Source organism: Nilaparvata lugens, chromosome 7 (genome assembly GCF_014356525.2).
Source record: "Nilaparvata lugens isolate BPH chromosome 7, ASM1435652v1, whole genome shotgun sequence".
Classification (NCBI taxonomy): Eukaryota; Metazoa; Arthropoda; class Insecta; order Hemiptera; family Delphacidae; genus Nilaparvata; species Nilaparvata lugens.
Window position 1 is genome coordinate 54,066,997 of NC_052510.1, and position 15,986 is coordinate 54,082,982.

The 15,986-nt window shown below is 34.8% G+C and overlaps 1 protein-coding gene across 5 annotated transcripts in view; it reads right to left on the minus strand.

The window, feature by feature from the left end:
- LOC111045932 (protein sickie) overlaps positions 1-15,986 on the minus strand; it is a 512,310-nt gene that overhangs the window by 227,808 nt on the left and 268,516 nt on the right. The window contains exon 1 of one of the 5 annotated variants that reach the window (XM_039433163.1): positions 9,970-10,049. The exons of the other annotated variants lie outside the window; for them this stretch is intronic. Within the exon in view, the coding sequence (XP_039289097.1) occupies positions 9,970-10,034 (65 nt within the window). The 5' untranslated portion in view covers positions 10,035-10,049. Of the gene's footprint in view, positions 1-9,969; positions 10,050-15,986 lie in introns of those variants that run through there. 5 annotated transcript variants of the gene reach the window in all.

Genomic DNA, 15,986 nt, shown 5'->3' on the forward strand with positions numbered 1-15,986 from the left:
GAATCAGTCATATTATCGAAGATGAATGGAAATAAGATCTACGGTTAATCATAATATCGGGGACCGAGCTTCGCTCTGGAGTACAAAAGAATAAAAAAATTATTACGAAAGAAGAAATTATAATAACATTCATACAGAAATGTTCTATCTAATCACAGTAAATTGAGATTAATTCCCAGAGGAATGCAAAAATTTCCCTCACGAAGGCCCAGTTGCACAAACGCCGGTTACATTTTAATCCTCATTAACTTCACGTGAGCCAAATCAGAGAAGACCATTTAAAAAAGATAGATCTACTGGAATTAATCAGGATTGAAAATGGCCCGCCTTTTTTGCAACCGGCACTAAGCAAAGACCTTAAAGATGCATAGACTCACATGCAGCGCTAGCGTCGTACTTGGAATTGAAATCCGCCATTGAGGTGGCAACCCATAAGATTATTACATACCAATGCCACCAATGCCTTTGTGATCTATAGTATTACAAATAAATAATATATAATATCTCGTGCTAAAATACCCCAATGGCGGCCTTCAATTTCAAGTAAGAGCTATCATTGGGAAGGCATAGGCATTGTGGGTCTATATCTCTTTAAGGTCTTTGGCACTAAGTATCTGATTGAATGATTACAAAAGTTCAACAGCTGAGTCATAATTTTGACACAGTCCCACACACATGAACTCGCTAACTCACTTCCATCACCTACAGACAACGAAATAATTTATTATCATCAGCTGTTTTTTCAAGGATGAATAATAATTATCCTTTTAATGTCCTTCAGCGAGTTTTCCCAGGGATGAGACCTAGTGCAATCGAATCTTTACATTATAAACCTAATATGTTCTGAATTTCGTGAGAATCGTTAGAGCCGTTTTCGAGGTCTGGTGAAATACACACATATAAACATCTAAACATATAAACAGAAGTTGCTCGTTTAATAGTATAGGATAGTAGTAGCATAGAGAAACAATAGCGTAAGTAGATATCCCATGGTATAGGGAATTTATGTTGCAACTTTTACTGTTATCTCAAGCCGATTACTGTCGATTATTGTCAATTTTTACTGCTTTGTTGGGGTGATAGTGTATGAACGGCACAATTTGAGAGACTACCAGCGTCACACAACTGCATAGGAAAGAACTACGTGAACTATCGGCTTGGGATAACAGTAAAAGTTGCGACATAAACGCCCTATACCATGGGATATCTACTTATGCTATCGTTTCTCAATGGTAGTAGGTAATCATATAGTTATCAATTTCTAGATGTTAAATCATTTCAACATAGCAAATTCATGGGTTACCTATCTGAATATGGGGCTACACATATCAACGTCTTGATTCTCCTATCGTAAGATACATCTGCAAATCTGCTAACATCATTAGTCAGCCCTTTCATATCGTTGAGCCCTCAACCTCAGAGCCCTTTCAGCTTTATCCCTTCCAGTGAAATGTTACTCCACGCATCTCAATGACTCAGCGGTCTAATATCCACAAATCCACTATTTTCTTATAAACCCTCAGTCTCTATATAACACCACCAATCCGGAAATTTTGATACTGAGTCCCTATCACGCAAGCATATCTACGTGATGCTACTGATAATGAGCCCCGGTCATCCTGATTTCGGATTTAGGGATTATTACTGTAGGGTCAGCTGCGTAAGCCTGGGCTTAACATGACAATCAATATAGCTGATACATTAAGCCGGTAAGCCTATTTATCCAATAACAGCTATACATTAGACGCTGTTTGCTGTGAATCAACACAATCTGACACAATCAATCATGCTAATTGAATTGTACCATTCGATTACTGGAATTATGAATTATGATATTGATGGGGATTAACAAAACATAAAATTGACAAAATAAAGATGTAACAGATGAAAGGGAAAAAATCATCAAAGACAGCAAGAGTGACGTAGAAATAGTTCAGCTAGATAGACGATGAATGTGAAATTCTGTATTTAATAATTATTAGATAATTGGAAACCTTTATTTTGAATCAATTAGATGATTCTACAAGAGAAATTGGGGATTTGAAATATGTTGTAAGAATCACCAAAGAATTGAAAAATCGAATTTCAATCATTTCTGTAGGCCTACATTCAAATAAATCAAATTTGAAAAAGGCAAATACTTTGCCTTTTTTATTGCGGATGATGCCTACATGAGAGTTTTGCTTGTGCGTGGGTAATGGGAAGTGCATGTGTGATTTATGAGATGATCAAACGTCCATGCCGATTCGAATGGATTCGGCTGGATTCGAACCCGCGACCAGGTAGCTGTAGCAGAATGAAAGGTGCAACACCTTAGTCGACTCGGCTATCCTGGCCGGTAAAACAAGAGTCGTGTTTTAAAGTAAATCGAAACGTGAAGTCATGTTGATAAGACATTCAAAGAAATAACGGAAATTCACATGAAATTGGAAATTGATAGTGTTATACTGGATTTTATCCTGTGAGAGCAAGAGTAGATATACGACCAATAAAAGCCCAAATACACTGGACTCCAATTTATAAGTATTGATTAAAAGCTCCTGGAAATTCATACAATCACACTTTCAGAAAAGAAATACGATCTTTTTGAATATTTATTATGTTTCTTCTCAAAAATACCAGAAATTTATCCATTATCACTAGCTAATTAGCGGTGGTACTTCCTTTCATTTTTACCCCGTTCATTTTCTTATCGTTTTCTTGATTAAGTTTTTTTTTCAATTTTTAATATTTAGTTCTTATTTATAATCAATTTTTTCTAACTTTCTTATCTTCTTTTAAACAACATTTTTCTGTTTTTTAATCTAGTTTTATCAAAATTTTTAATATCATGATCTTATTTCTAAAACAGTTTTTTCTCCAAGCAACCTTTTTTCTAGATTTGTTTTGCTTTTTAATTTTAAGCTCTCAATAATATTTCTAAATCATTTGTGTCATACTTTTTGTGTAAATGAGGTTTGCTTTGGCGTTTAGCTGTAAACCTCTTCGTGTTGTACTTTTTTCAAATAATGTTAATAAATAAATTTATTTTCAATAATCAATTTATTTTTATTTATAGATATAAATAAAGTGAATTGTCATGTATTCATTTTGAGTTAATTTTGTATGATTTGAAAGAATTCTGTACAACAATAATTGAATAAGAGCAAAACAGTTCTTTTTGAAAAAACTGACGAGGCTGTAGCAGAAAAGTCAGACTAGCAGTGAAGAGGGGTGAAAAGCTTTGTGTAGAAATTAATTCCTGTAATTTGAAGGAAGAAAAGTGACTGCCTACATTCTCCCTGTCCCTTTGGAGCCCACTTTTCCGTTCTTTAATAAAGCAGAGCTGAAAACAGTTTTGATGAGGGAAAGAACGAATGATGGGGGAAAAATTGTCAAACGGTAGATGAGAGAGATGAGTTGGAGAAGAGAAGAGGAGGAAAGAGATATAGAAGGAGGAGGAGGAGAGAGATATATGAAGAGAGAAAGAGATGAGTTGGATGAGAGAGATATAGAACGAGAGAAAGTGATGAGTTGGAGAAGAGCAGAGGAGGAGGAGAGAGATATAAGAAGAGAGAAAGAAATGAGTTGGAGAAGAGAAGAGAGATAAAGAGAGAGAGTGAGATAAGTTGGAGAAGAGGAGGAGAGAGATATAGAAAGAGAGAAAGAGATGAGTTGGAGAAGAGCAGAAGAGGAGGAGGAGAGAGATATATGGAGAGAGAAAGAGATGAGTTGGAGAAGAGAAGAGGACGAGAGAGATATAGAAAGAGAGAAAGAGATGAGTTGGAGAAGAAGAAGAAGAGGAGAGAGATATAGAAAGAGAGAAAGAGATGAGTTGGAGAAGAGAAGAGGAGGAGAGAGATAGAGAAAGAGATGAGTTGGAGAAGAGAAGAGGAGGAGAGAAATGTAGAAAGAGAGAGAGAGAGAGAGATGAGTTGGAGAAGAGCAGAGGAGGAGAGAGATATACAACGAGAGAAAGAGATGAGTTGGAGAAGAGAAGAGGAGGAGAGAGGTATAAAAAGAGAGAAAGAGATGAGTTGGAGAAGAGAAGAGGACGAGAGAGATATAGAAAGAGAGAAAGAGATGAGTTGGAGAAGAAAAGAGGAGGAGAGAGATATAGAAAGAGAGAGAGAGATGAGCTGGAGAAGAGCAGAGGAGGAGAGATATATAGAAAAAGAGAAAGAGATAAGTTGGAGGAGAGAAGAGGAGCAGAGAGATAGAGAAAGAGAGAAAGATATAAGTTGGAGAAGAGGAGAGAAGGACAGAGATACAGAAAAAGAGAAAGAGATGAGTTGGAGAAGAGCAGAGGAGGAGAGAGATATAGAAAGAGAGAAAAATATGAGTTGGAGAAGAGCAACTGATGAAGCTGCTGGACAGAGAAAAATTGTGTTTAGGTGTCTTCCCCCTGATTCTTATATTAAGCAATCAATCAACAAAAGAAGATTCATTGTCACCATTCCGTCTTCCCCAGCCGGAGACTCACCTTGGCAAGACAATGCTTGCTCGTCACCCTCGTTTTGCAAAGAACAAGGTTCACAAGTTGCTGGAAATAATTCTCAATTGAATCATTTCACGCTGTTTTGCCTTGAAATGGGGCTTGAATTTTGAGAATTTATTCCAATATTACAGGACAGACTGAGCGTTGGCTCAATTGAGTATAGCCTATCAAAATGAGGTTTCATAAAATAAAATAACAGTAAATTAACATAAATAAGGAATTATTTAATAGGCTGTGATATCATGATAAGGCAGAATCAATCCAGCTGCTGGATTATTCATCGCTCAAAAGAAAAACCTTTAGAATTGTTTTAGTTCTGGGGGTGATACAAAAATTGACCATGAGTGATAAAAAACTGACAAATTTAATTCTTATAAAAGGACTCAGTCTGTAATCCAGTTTTTAGGGGTTCAAGTCAAAAATTTCCATCAATTTGGCGCTAGATCTTAATGAAAATGATATTAGTAGAAAAATCATTATTTTTGTTATTGTTTAATATTATTCTTTATGGAGAGAAAATGAGAATTTTAATGTATTTGTTATCAGCTATTATATTATTAAAACTTATTTGTATTACTTATTCATATTACACTAGCAGGTAACCTGTGCTCCGCGAAGGTCTATTTCAAAACTTGACAAATTGAAAACTTGACCGAGTGGAATCTTGAAGAGTTTGAAGTAGGCCTACTACCATGATCGGTTAATTAAGAATCTATATGTAAAATTTCAAGTTAATTTCAGTCCAGACGTGATGATGCGTCAAACATAATTTTCCCATCCTGTACGTGTATAAGCCAGTTCTAAATCGTTCCCGTTTTTCCGTTATGCAATCCAAAAGTTGACATCATAGATGAAGGATAAGTAAGAACTATATTATTCTTGTCTCTGGTTGACATGTTTTGATGCGACAACCCTACTCTCTCTTATTATATAGATAACATATTTGTTTTCTAACTTATCGTTATCAACATCCAACATCAGATTAAAGACACAACTTCATTGAAATTTCAACTAATTTTGCTTGAAATCAGACACCAATCCCAATATTCAAAAGTAGTAATACACATTAATATATTATGCGTGATGTAAATATGCATTCATAAGTTAGTTTTTATACATTCATGATCATTGATTACCGTATTTTATTTCCAGTACTAAAAATACTTCCTCATGTGGATTAAAATACTCAAGTACGAGCTCAAACTATGCGAAACCCCTTATCATTCAAAACATTATTGTTCATCTCTATTTTCTTCATCTTCAACATGTTTGCCCTCTCTATCCTCCACCTCTAACTATAATATTACACATCTCCAAAGATGATATAGCGTGTACAAGTTACATGAAACTGCAACTTGAATGTGAACACATTCATTTGCCATTGTCAGATAATATCCCATCCCAGCTTCAATCACCAAGAGCATGGAAAAATAACAAACATCCACCGCATTCCCAGATGAAAGATTCAGCTGTAATGACGTCAGAAGATGTAGGGTTGCTCTCTACCATTGAAGTACTGTGTTGTGATGATAAGAATACACACATCGTGGTGAATATAGAAAGAGATGAAAGGCGGGATTTGAGAAGCTGACAAAGGTGAGAGATGAGAAGAAAGGAGTGCATAGAATACGGAGAGAAAGGCTATAAAATAGAGATGAGATGAAAATGAAATGGGAGCACTGCATGAGATAATGATATAAAGCAGTGAATGAGGAGAGGAATATACGGCTTCTATCTGTGTAGTGTAGTAAATGAATTCTGCATCCCCTATTCAGCGTGGAAATCATTGAAAATATTAATTGCAACTCAGGATGAGGGATCAAGCCTGAATGTTGCATTGCAACCCTCATAGTGAGATGGATGTTACCTTGTTTGAATGGCTAAACTTTGACGATAGTGGAGATTATTTGAAAATGAAGAGTTATGACATGAATATGATACCCGTTTGTGGATTCATTCATTACTGGACTAATGACATGAATATTATATGTTTTGACGAATTCATTTTCGACTAGAATTTGAATCAATCAATCCTATTTCTATGCTTCGAGGTTCAGAGAATACTGGAGCAATATCCGAGCCAAATTTATTCAACTAAAACCATCCTATTACCCACGGAACAGCACAAGCTTACGAGGACGTCATTCTCAGCCAGGAAATTGCTGTATCACGTACTATTTAAATTAGTCCTTTTCTATGGATCTCGAGGTTTTCTTCCAATGAACACTCAGATAATTGATTATATGATTTCACCATAACAATAATTGAAAAATGAATAATATCATCAATGAATGATTTTGTAATAATAATATTCTCATTATTTCAGAAAAATGAATAAATTATAAATAGATAACTGAGTGAATGATAAAGCCTTAATTGAACTAGCGTTAGCGAGTTCTCACTTCTGACTTACTGAAGGCCAAAGTCGTTGTCCGTCTGTTTGTATGTTCTACAATAGCTTTAGAAAGAATTGATCAATCAGCTTCAAATTTTGAACACGTATTCTTCGAACCTATTTACAGGTCAAATTGTTCTTGTAAAGGAAATATTTTGCTGTTTTCATAATTTTCACCAACTCTGTATAATTAAGAATTGGGGGTTGCAAAGATTACAATACAACAGTTCATGAGCGAGTTCTCCAACCCAGGGGGTCACTAGCATTGAATCGATATGAATGCATTGGAATAGAAACGTTTAAATATCTGGAACCAAAGATAATCATTTCATTTCATGAGAATTCTATTACCAGGAACTGGATATGAAAACCTGTCAATAATGATCCAGATAATAAATTAAATACAATGTGAATTGATAATGATGTTGAAAATTTTGAAATACAAATATAGTGGAAAAATTAAAAAAATATCAGTATTGATCTGAACTGGAAGATCCATTACAGTGACTGTAATTACTGATATAGTGAGGTCCACGTTATAATGGCAGTGTTTGATTAGCAATGGTATTGCTATCCTTGTCTATCATTCAACAAAGCGGATAGCGCTTTCTCTTTCTCGCTTTGCTCTGTTGCCAGATTGTCTTTTAACAATATGGAATTAATAATTAATTAACAAAATATTTCATCTCAATTGGAAAATACATTATGAAATTATTGGAAAATATAATTTCTTGTTTAATAAAATATAAATGACTATTTTAAACGAGAATAAATAGTTAATATGAAGGTGCGTACAGATTTACGCGCCGCGAACATGAGCAATTCACTTTTAATCAGCTGATGCCAAGCTTTTTATAGCTGTATCTTACCGTTTCTGTAAAAATACAGATATAGTCAGCTGATTAAAAGTGAATTGCTCATGTTCACGGCGCGTGTATATGTACGCACCTTTACATTAATAAACGTGTATCAGCTACCGTCTATAGAAGGCATTGACAAGATTGATAATCGGCAACGTTGTTCTCTTATCTTTCTCCACGGTCATTATAACGTGGACCTCACTAGAGGAAATGAAGGATTTATGATCTCAATTTTGAAAAATAACATGAAATACTGAGAGCTCAAATACGATAATTATGAAAATAACGAAACATAGATAGCAGATGTACCACTACTATATAGTAGCTTCCAGTCAGAATTGATTTGTAACTAGAGATGGCCATATTGCTTTGTACATTATTAATGATCATACTGAGTGGCATAATAATGTATGAGCTGATTATGCAGAGCAGATGTGGGTGACTAATAATATCAAAGACACGATCCATTTGTTAACCTGAGATACAGGAGGGTGGATTGAACCATGCTTGTGGTTCATCACACAACAGTGTGACATCTGGGGCCGCTTTAATCACAAAATGCGTTGAAACTGAATAACTTCAATCGAATACAACAAAGTTCATATTAAAGGTTTTGTTTTTATAACTACAAGACTTAACCTATTTTGGACTATGTGTAACCTTATTCAAATTTGGGAGAGGATTATCACAAGGTTACCTCATTTTTTCTCTCCCTATCATTTTGTTGATGTACTCATTGTATGAACTAATAAAGAGTAAATACCATGCATAAAATAACATACATCCATAATAATTTCCATTATATTGATTGGGATGAATATGAGTTATAATGATACTATTTCAAAAACTATATTGGAATTTACCAAAATATCATTATATTCATTGGTATCCATGCTTATTTACCTTCCAGGGCTGGGTACTTAGCCCTAAAAATTAATTTATCAATTTGATTAGGATGGATATGAGTTATTATACTCATTGTATAATTAATAAAGAATAAACACCATGCATACAAATCTGGTATGGCGCACTCACACAACTTCCCTTGCCGTTATGAAAATTGATCACCTGACGCTAGTGTTCTCGCACATCTAAAGTCAACTATTCAAAGATCTGAACCAGCTGGTGACAGGACAATAACGCTGGAGACACACGAGGTCTGCTATCTCTTCATAGTGAATGATTTAATAGAATCAACAGTTGCCAACAGTTTGCAATTGAATAATCACATTTTCTCAAATTTCAAGCTTATTTTCAATTTTAGGTGAAAATGTTACTGAACATTAATTGTAGAGAATTTCATGCCTAATCTTTTCCACTTGAAATTTTTTGTTTACATTGTATCTGGAGCCTGATAATTGGGAATCTGTAATCAAAATTTGCATAGATCGGGCGGAGCTCCTGAAATTTTTACAGATATGGGACTTATGATAGTTGACAGAGCTTATCAATGACTATTTCAGGTATAAATTTGATCAAAATCGTTGGAGCCGTTTTCGAGAAAATCGCAAAAAACCCTGTTTTTGACAACATTTTCGCCATTTTAACCGCCATCTTGAATTGCATTTGATCGAAATTGTTCGTGTCGGATCCTTATAGTGTAAGGACCTTAAGTTTCAAATTTCAAGTCATTCCGTTAATTGGGAGATGAGATATCGTGTACACAGACGCACATACACACACACATACAGACCACTACCCAAAAACCACTTTTTTGGACTCAGAGGACCTTGAAACGTATAGAAATTTAGAAATTGGGGTACCCTAATTTTTTCGGAAAGCAATACTTTCCTTACCTATGGTAATAGGGCAAGGAAAGTAATAACGTACATCCATAATAATTTCCATTATAATGAATATGATTAATACCAGAGCTATAATGATACTATTTCAAGGACTATATAATTGACCAAAATATTATTACATCTATTGGTATCCATGCTTATTTACCTTTCAGGGCTGGGAACACAGCCCTAAAAATTAATTTATTAATTTGATTAGGATAGATATGAGTTATAATAATACTATTTCAAGGACTACATTGGAATTTACCAAAATACCATTATATCTATTGTTATCCACGCTTATTTACCTTTTAGGGCTGGGAACACAGCCCTAAAAATTAATTTATTAACTTGATTAGGATGGATATGATTTATAATGATACTATTTCAAGGACTACATTGAATTTACAAAAATATCATTATATTGGTATATTGGTATCCATGCTTATTTACCTTTTAGGGCTGGGAACACATCCATCTGGTATACTGGGAGATGTACGCGAATTACCATGACCCATTCCATCAAACTGATAAGTAAATAGTTCTCAATTTCCACTTTCCACTCAGTTGTAATTGCACATTCTCCTGTTGCGTCTTTATATATCGGTGATACTCTTGTCAATGGTATCGAAGTTCAAAACAAAAAACACGTTTCACCTCTATATTGAGTCTAAAACAATACATCCACCCCCACAAAGCTCTTCTTCATCAACTACTTCCAAGTTACTTGTTTCAGTTTGCAAACCATAGACTCCCTGTAATTTGGGTTGTCAATCATTCAACTCAATTTTACTTGAAAACGGTAAATTTTACAGTAAAATGTATGTGAATACAGAATATAGACATTGGAATGCTTCACAAACTGATCTTTGAGTGAGAAAAATCTATTCATAAACAGCAGAGTTATGATAGTTTAAAGACATACATTATCAGGAAAGTTTTTTTAATGATAAACTTGAAACTGAATAAAAATATTCACTTGTCTAAGTCTAATAATTATTAGAAACTTCTCAAAGAAGATTTTGAATGTAACCCAAATTTGGGTTGTCAATCATTCAACTCAATTTTACTTGAGAACGGACAATTTTACAGTAAAATGTATGTGTATACAAAATATAGACATTGAAATGCTTCACAAACTGATCTTTGAGTGAGCAAAATCGATTCATAAACAGCAGAGTTATGATAGTTTAAAAACATACGTTATAAGGAAGGCGAGTTTATTATTCCATAATAAACTTGAAAGTGAATAAAAATATTCACTTGTCAAAGTCTAATAATTATTAGAAACTTCTCAAAGAAGATTTTGAATGTAACCCAAAACTTGGGTTGTTAATCATTCAACTCAATTTTACTTGATAACTGTCAATTTCACAGTGAAATGTATGTGTATACAAAATATAGACATTGATATGCTTCATAAACTGATCTTGCAAAGAGTGAGCAAAATCGATTCATAAACAGCAGAGTTATGATAGTTTAAAAACATACATTATCAGGAAGGTAAGTTTATCATTTCATAATAAACTTGAAACTGAATAAAGATATTCACATTGAATGAAAAAGACTAAGAAATTGTCAAAAACCACAGATTTATTGATACTTAGAAAGACCGGTTTCGGTTATTACACCATTGTCAATCTCTGATAAACTGAGTCTATCAGAGATTGACAATGGTGTAATAACCGAAACCGGTCTTTCTAAGTATCAATAAATCTGTGGTTTTTGACAATTTCTTAGTCTTTTTCATTCAATATGAATAATTACTACAATATCAAATTCTCAACTACAAAAAAAAGATATTCACTTTTGTCAATTGACGACACTGCCTGTGTCAATATGAGCTGTGCTATTATGGAATTCAATGTTATGGATATACTGTCACTACAAAGATAGTAATGAATTATGAATATTATAGGCTTTTCTTAGGAATAAAATGATAATGAAAAGTTGGTGTTCCCCAACAAAAATCACAAACGGAAGATTTCGACTGTTACAATCACCACTCTACACTCTCGGAGGAAAAATAGCAACAAACTGCAACAACATTGGCGAACTGTTCCTAACCTAGCTCTACAAGCCGGAGAATAAATTGGACACTCACATCACGCACTGTGTACGAGTACAGTACTCACAGTATTGTTCCAGACTCCACATCTAAGCGGGCATGATCACCATGTGACGTCACTCCCTTCACCCCTCCCAAACCACCCCTTGGCGGGGTACTACTATCATCCCTTCTGCCCTACACCCTCGGGTGGTTTGCAACCCCCTCTTTTTCATATTCCTTCCTCTTCCTTGTTTCTGTTTCTGAAATGACACCTGGTACTGTTTTCCTAGCACTGCACCCCTACACAGGAGAAAGTCTGGAATAGCGGGAGGGAAGGGTGCAAGAATGGGGAAGAGATAGAGAGGGAGGGATGGGTTGAGAGAGTGCGATACAAGTGTACTTGCAAAAGGGTAGTTTTTCTGGTAGGGTGAAAGTTTTTCGGAATTAAGTCTGTATGAAAAAAACCCAGGCTACCTCAAGTGAATTATAAATTCAGAGAAACATGCAATTGATTCTCTTAGTTTGATCTATAACTACAGTATCTTCTATCTCCTATAACCTGTTCAAGCATATGAACTATTCTTACAAATAAGATCAAGGCATTCTAATGAACCTTCCCTATGTGAATAAAAATGATATTTCATTTTGATATTCTTTTTTCAGAACATGATTTCATCCTTTTATAAGTCTCTGCTCTCTTTCTCTTGTTCTTATTATTATTATTATTATTGTTTTTGTTGTTGTTGTTGCTCTTTTTTTCTTCTCATTCTTCTTCTTCTTTTTCTTTCTTTTTTCTTCTTCTTCTTCTTCTTCTTCTTCTTCTTCTTCTTCTTCTTCTTCTTCTTCTTCTACTTCTGCATTTTATTCCTTCACTTCTTCCTTTTCTCTTCCTGATGTCATCGCCATGATTCGTTCCTAGGCTATTATTTTTTCTCTCTCCTATTTCCTTTGTCCTCTCTCATGACGTTCATCTCCTTCTACAGTCTGTATTTATGATTCATCATGTTATTTTACTCTTACTGATTTTTAATTTTAACGCTAGAAAGTAAGTTGAATTTTTTTTTGATAAAACGAAACCTCCTGCTTCTCCTCCTCCTACTCCTCCTCCTCCTCCATTTCTTTCTTCTTCCTCCTTCTCCTTCTCCTCCTCCTTCTTCTCCCCCTCTATCACCATCTCTTCCTCCTTCTCCTTCTCCATCTCCTTCTTCTTTCTCCTCCTTTTCCTTCTCCTCCTCCTCCTTCTCCTCCTCTTCCTGCTCCTCCTCCTTCTCCATCTCCTTCTTCTTCCTCCTTCTCCTTATCCTCCTCCTCCACCACTACCTCCTTCTCCTCCTCCTCTTCCATCTTGGTAGAGAGTTAGTGGGGAGGATATTTTTAATATTCTTTCCGAAGAATGGACATTGATATGACCAAAGCTCCGCCAATTTATGTAGATGCATAACAATATACGTAATTATTATCCAACAAATTGCTTTTTCATATCATATACAGTTCAATAATTATTTTCTTAGTCTATATTATGTAAATTCATCTATAATTTTGCTGTATTGTAAGCTATTGTATATAAGTGCATAAGCCAGTATATATTGTAATGTACATAAATAAAGTACTCAATCAATCAATCAATCTTGTTCTTCCTCTTTGCTCTGCTTGTAGTCATCATTCCTATTTTTCTCCTCCTCCTTTATCATCTTCTTCTTGTCCGTCTTGTTTTCAAAATATCCAGGATACAATATCTAATTGCGCTACTTTAGTGCAAACCTAGACTGTTACTACAGTAGTTATGATGAACTAGGGCAGAGAAAATTGAATGAAATATGGGGAGGGAACGGCTCTACTCCTACTACACTAACAGAAATGTGAGGCTTCCAGAGAGGGAGGAGAATTTTCTGAACCGAAAAAATTTCCGACCGAAAAAAGAGCGTCGCCCACAACGAATCCCTAGTGCACTGGTTATTGGAGGAGACCCACCCCTTTTTGTATTTCCCATTCCACCCTAGGATCCATACGCACCCCCCCCCACCAACCACTACATCACCCCTTGTGACCGCAGCTCATTCCCGATTATAAAAGTTTGACACACAAATGACACACGCTCACGATAATGGGAGAGCGTACCACTTCCGCACGCGCACTTACTCACTTTAATCTAGCGAGCAAAACGCTCTCGTCAATAAGTAGGTTTGAAGATTGAATTTACAGAACAATGCAGATAAAGATGCAAGTACTAACTGTTCCTTCGTATTGAATTTTATTGATTGTTATTTTGTTGATGTTGATAGCTTGCTTGCTAACAATTAGGCCTACTACAAATATATTATTTTTTCTACAACTGCGCGTAAAAAAAGAAGAATTTACATACTCAATTCTCCTCGTAAAACAGCTTATTTCTGAGTAGAATCTACTTTTTCGCTCGCTAACCATTCGTGCATGCGCAGAAGAGTTTCTTTACGCTCGCCAATCAGCTGATGGTAAGCAGCTCGCCAAAAGGTCAGATCTTAACCTAGAAAGTCGGTAATTGTAACTCCGCCTATATAAGTAATTCAACAGGTTTGGGCAGTTGTAGAAAAATTTTTGTATGTAATTCGCGCGTAATGCTTCTTTATCGCTCTTGCAAAACTGTTTTGCGCGAGCGATAGAGTCGCGCATTACGCTCTTAATACATAAATAGCCATTTTTTATCCGTTATAGATTATGGTTGGTCGATTTCGATTGAAAATAAAATTCAAGCTTTATAGGTTTTTGTTTTGTAATTCATATTTTTTTACGAAACTTTGCGCTTCGGAATTTATCAATAAAAGTTTTTTCAATAAAGAATTAAACCATAAATTTATTCTCAGTAGAACAAATTTTCGGAACAACTCTTTAATGAGCATGTAAAATTTCCATTATTTCCTTTAATTTCTGATATCTAGAATTTTGATGTATTTAGTATTTTAATGGGAGTCCCAGTTGTGAAACCAGATAACTTTCAGAAAATGTGAATCAAATTGAGCTTAAATAACAAAAGGAACATCATCGATACCTTACCTAGACTTGAATAGTTCCGAATTAGTATTTTCTAACCCATAGTTTCTGGAGTATACCTATATTATGATTGTCTATTTAAAGGGTAGGCTAACATCTTTCAGTCAAATATTATGCAAATAATTTATTGTTGATCACGCTCAAAATCACCTTCTCTCATAAACACCTAATACAGTCAGACCCTCTCCTTTCAAACCCAACAACCAACATCTTGAACTTAAGGCATCTTGAAATCAGTCATATCATCTAAACCATAACGTTGCCCTCGTATCAGCACAGGCAAAGACCATTAGATGTCTTCCCCCATGGACGCTGGAGTCCATTACAACACCCAGATCCCGTCTCCCTTGCGAATTTAATAATATTGAGCTACTGCTTTTGAGTAGTATCGAATCGGCTTTTTGAATTTCTGAACGTGCACACGCATCAGCATGAATTTATTTACGCGATGGGTAGCGAATTGCATCCTACAGTGACAGACCATTGTGTATATATATATATATATATATATATTATATATATATATATATATATATATATATATGTGAATATGTATATGCGTGAGTAAGGAAGGAATTGAGAGAACAGGAAATAGAAAATAGGAGAGTGATAATGAAGGACAAAAAGGAACAAGTAATAGTGAAGATAAAAGAAAGCAAGAGAGAAGGGATGAAGAGAAAATGAGAGACAGATTTCAGGGTGGGGAAGCTCCATACTCCCTTGTATGATTTTTATGATGGCTGAAAAGAGAGAGTAGAAAACATTGAGTGAGAGAGATTGGTAAAGAATATATCTCTTTTCTGTATAGGGCTACTTGTAATAAAAATAGAAATAAAAATAAAAATCTCAGTACCCTTTTTGAATTATTTAATCACTAAATAAATAATTATTATTTTGATTAGATAATTCAAAAAGTGTACTGAGATTTTTATTTTTATTTCTATTCTTATATTGGTGAAGAATGTTTATAGTAAGATCCACGTTTTTAAGGCAGTATTTCATTACCAATGATATTGCTATCCTTGTCTTTCATTCGACAAAGCGGATAGCGCTATCTCTTTCTTGCTTTGCTTTGTTGCCAGATCTTCTTCTTCTTGTTAAGATCATTATAAGAGTGAGAAAAAGTGGCAACTGAAAATTTTAAGTTGTCTTAAGATATACGCGCCGCGAACATGAGCAATTCACTTTTAATCAGCTGACTATATCTGTATTTTTACAGGAACGGTAAGATACAGATATAAAAAGCTTGACATCAGCTGATTAGAAGTGAATTGCTCATGTTCGTGGTGCGTAAATCTGTACGCACCTTAATAAGCGAGTTATGGGTCGTGCTAACTACGTTTTCTTTCCAGATCATAAACGATTTCGACTATGTTAACAGAACTTCTCTTAA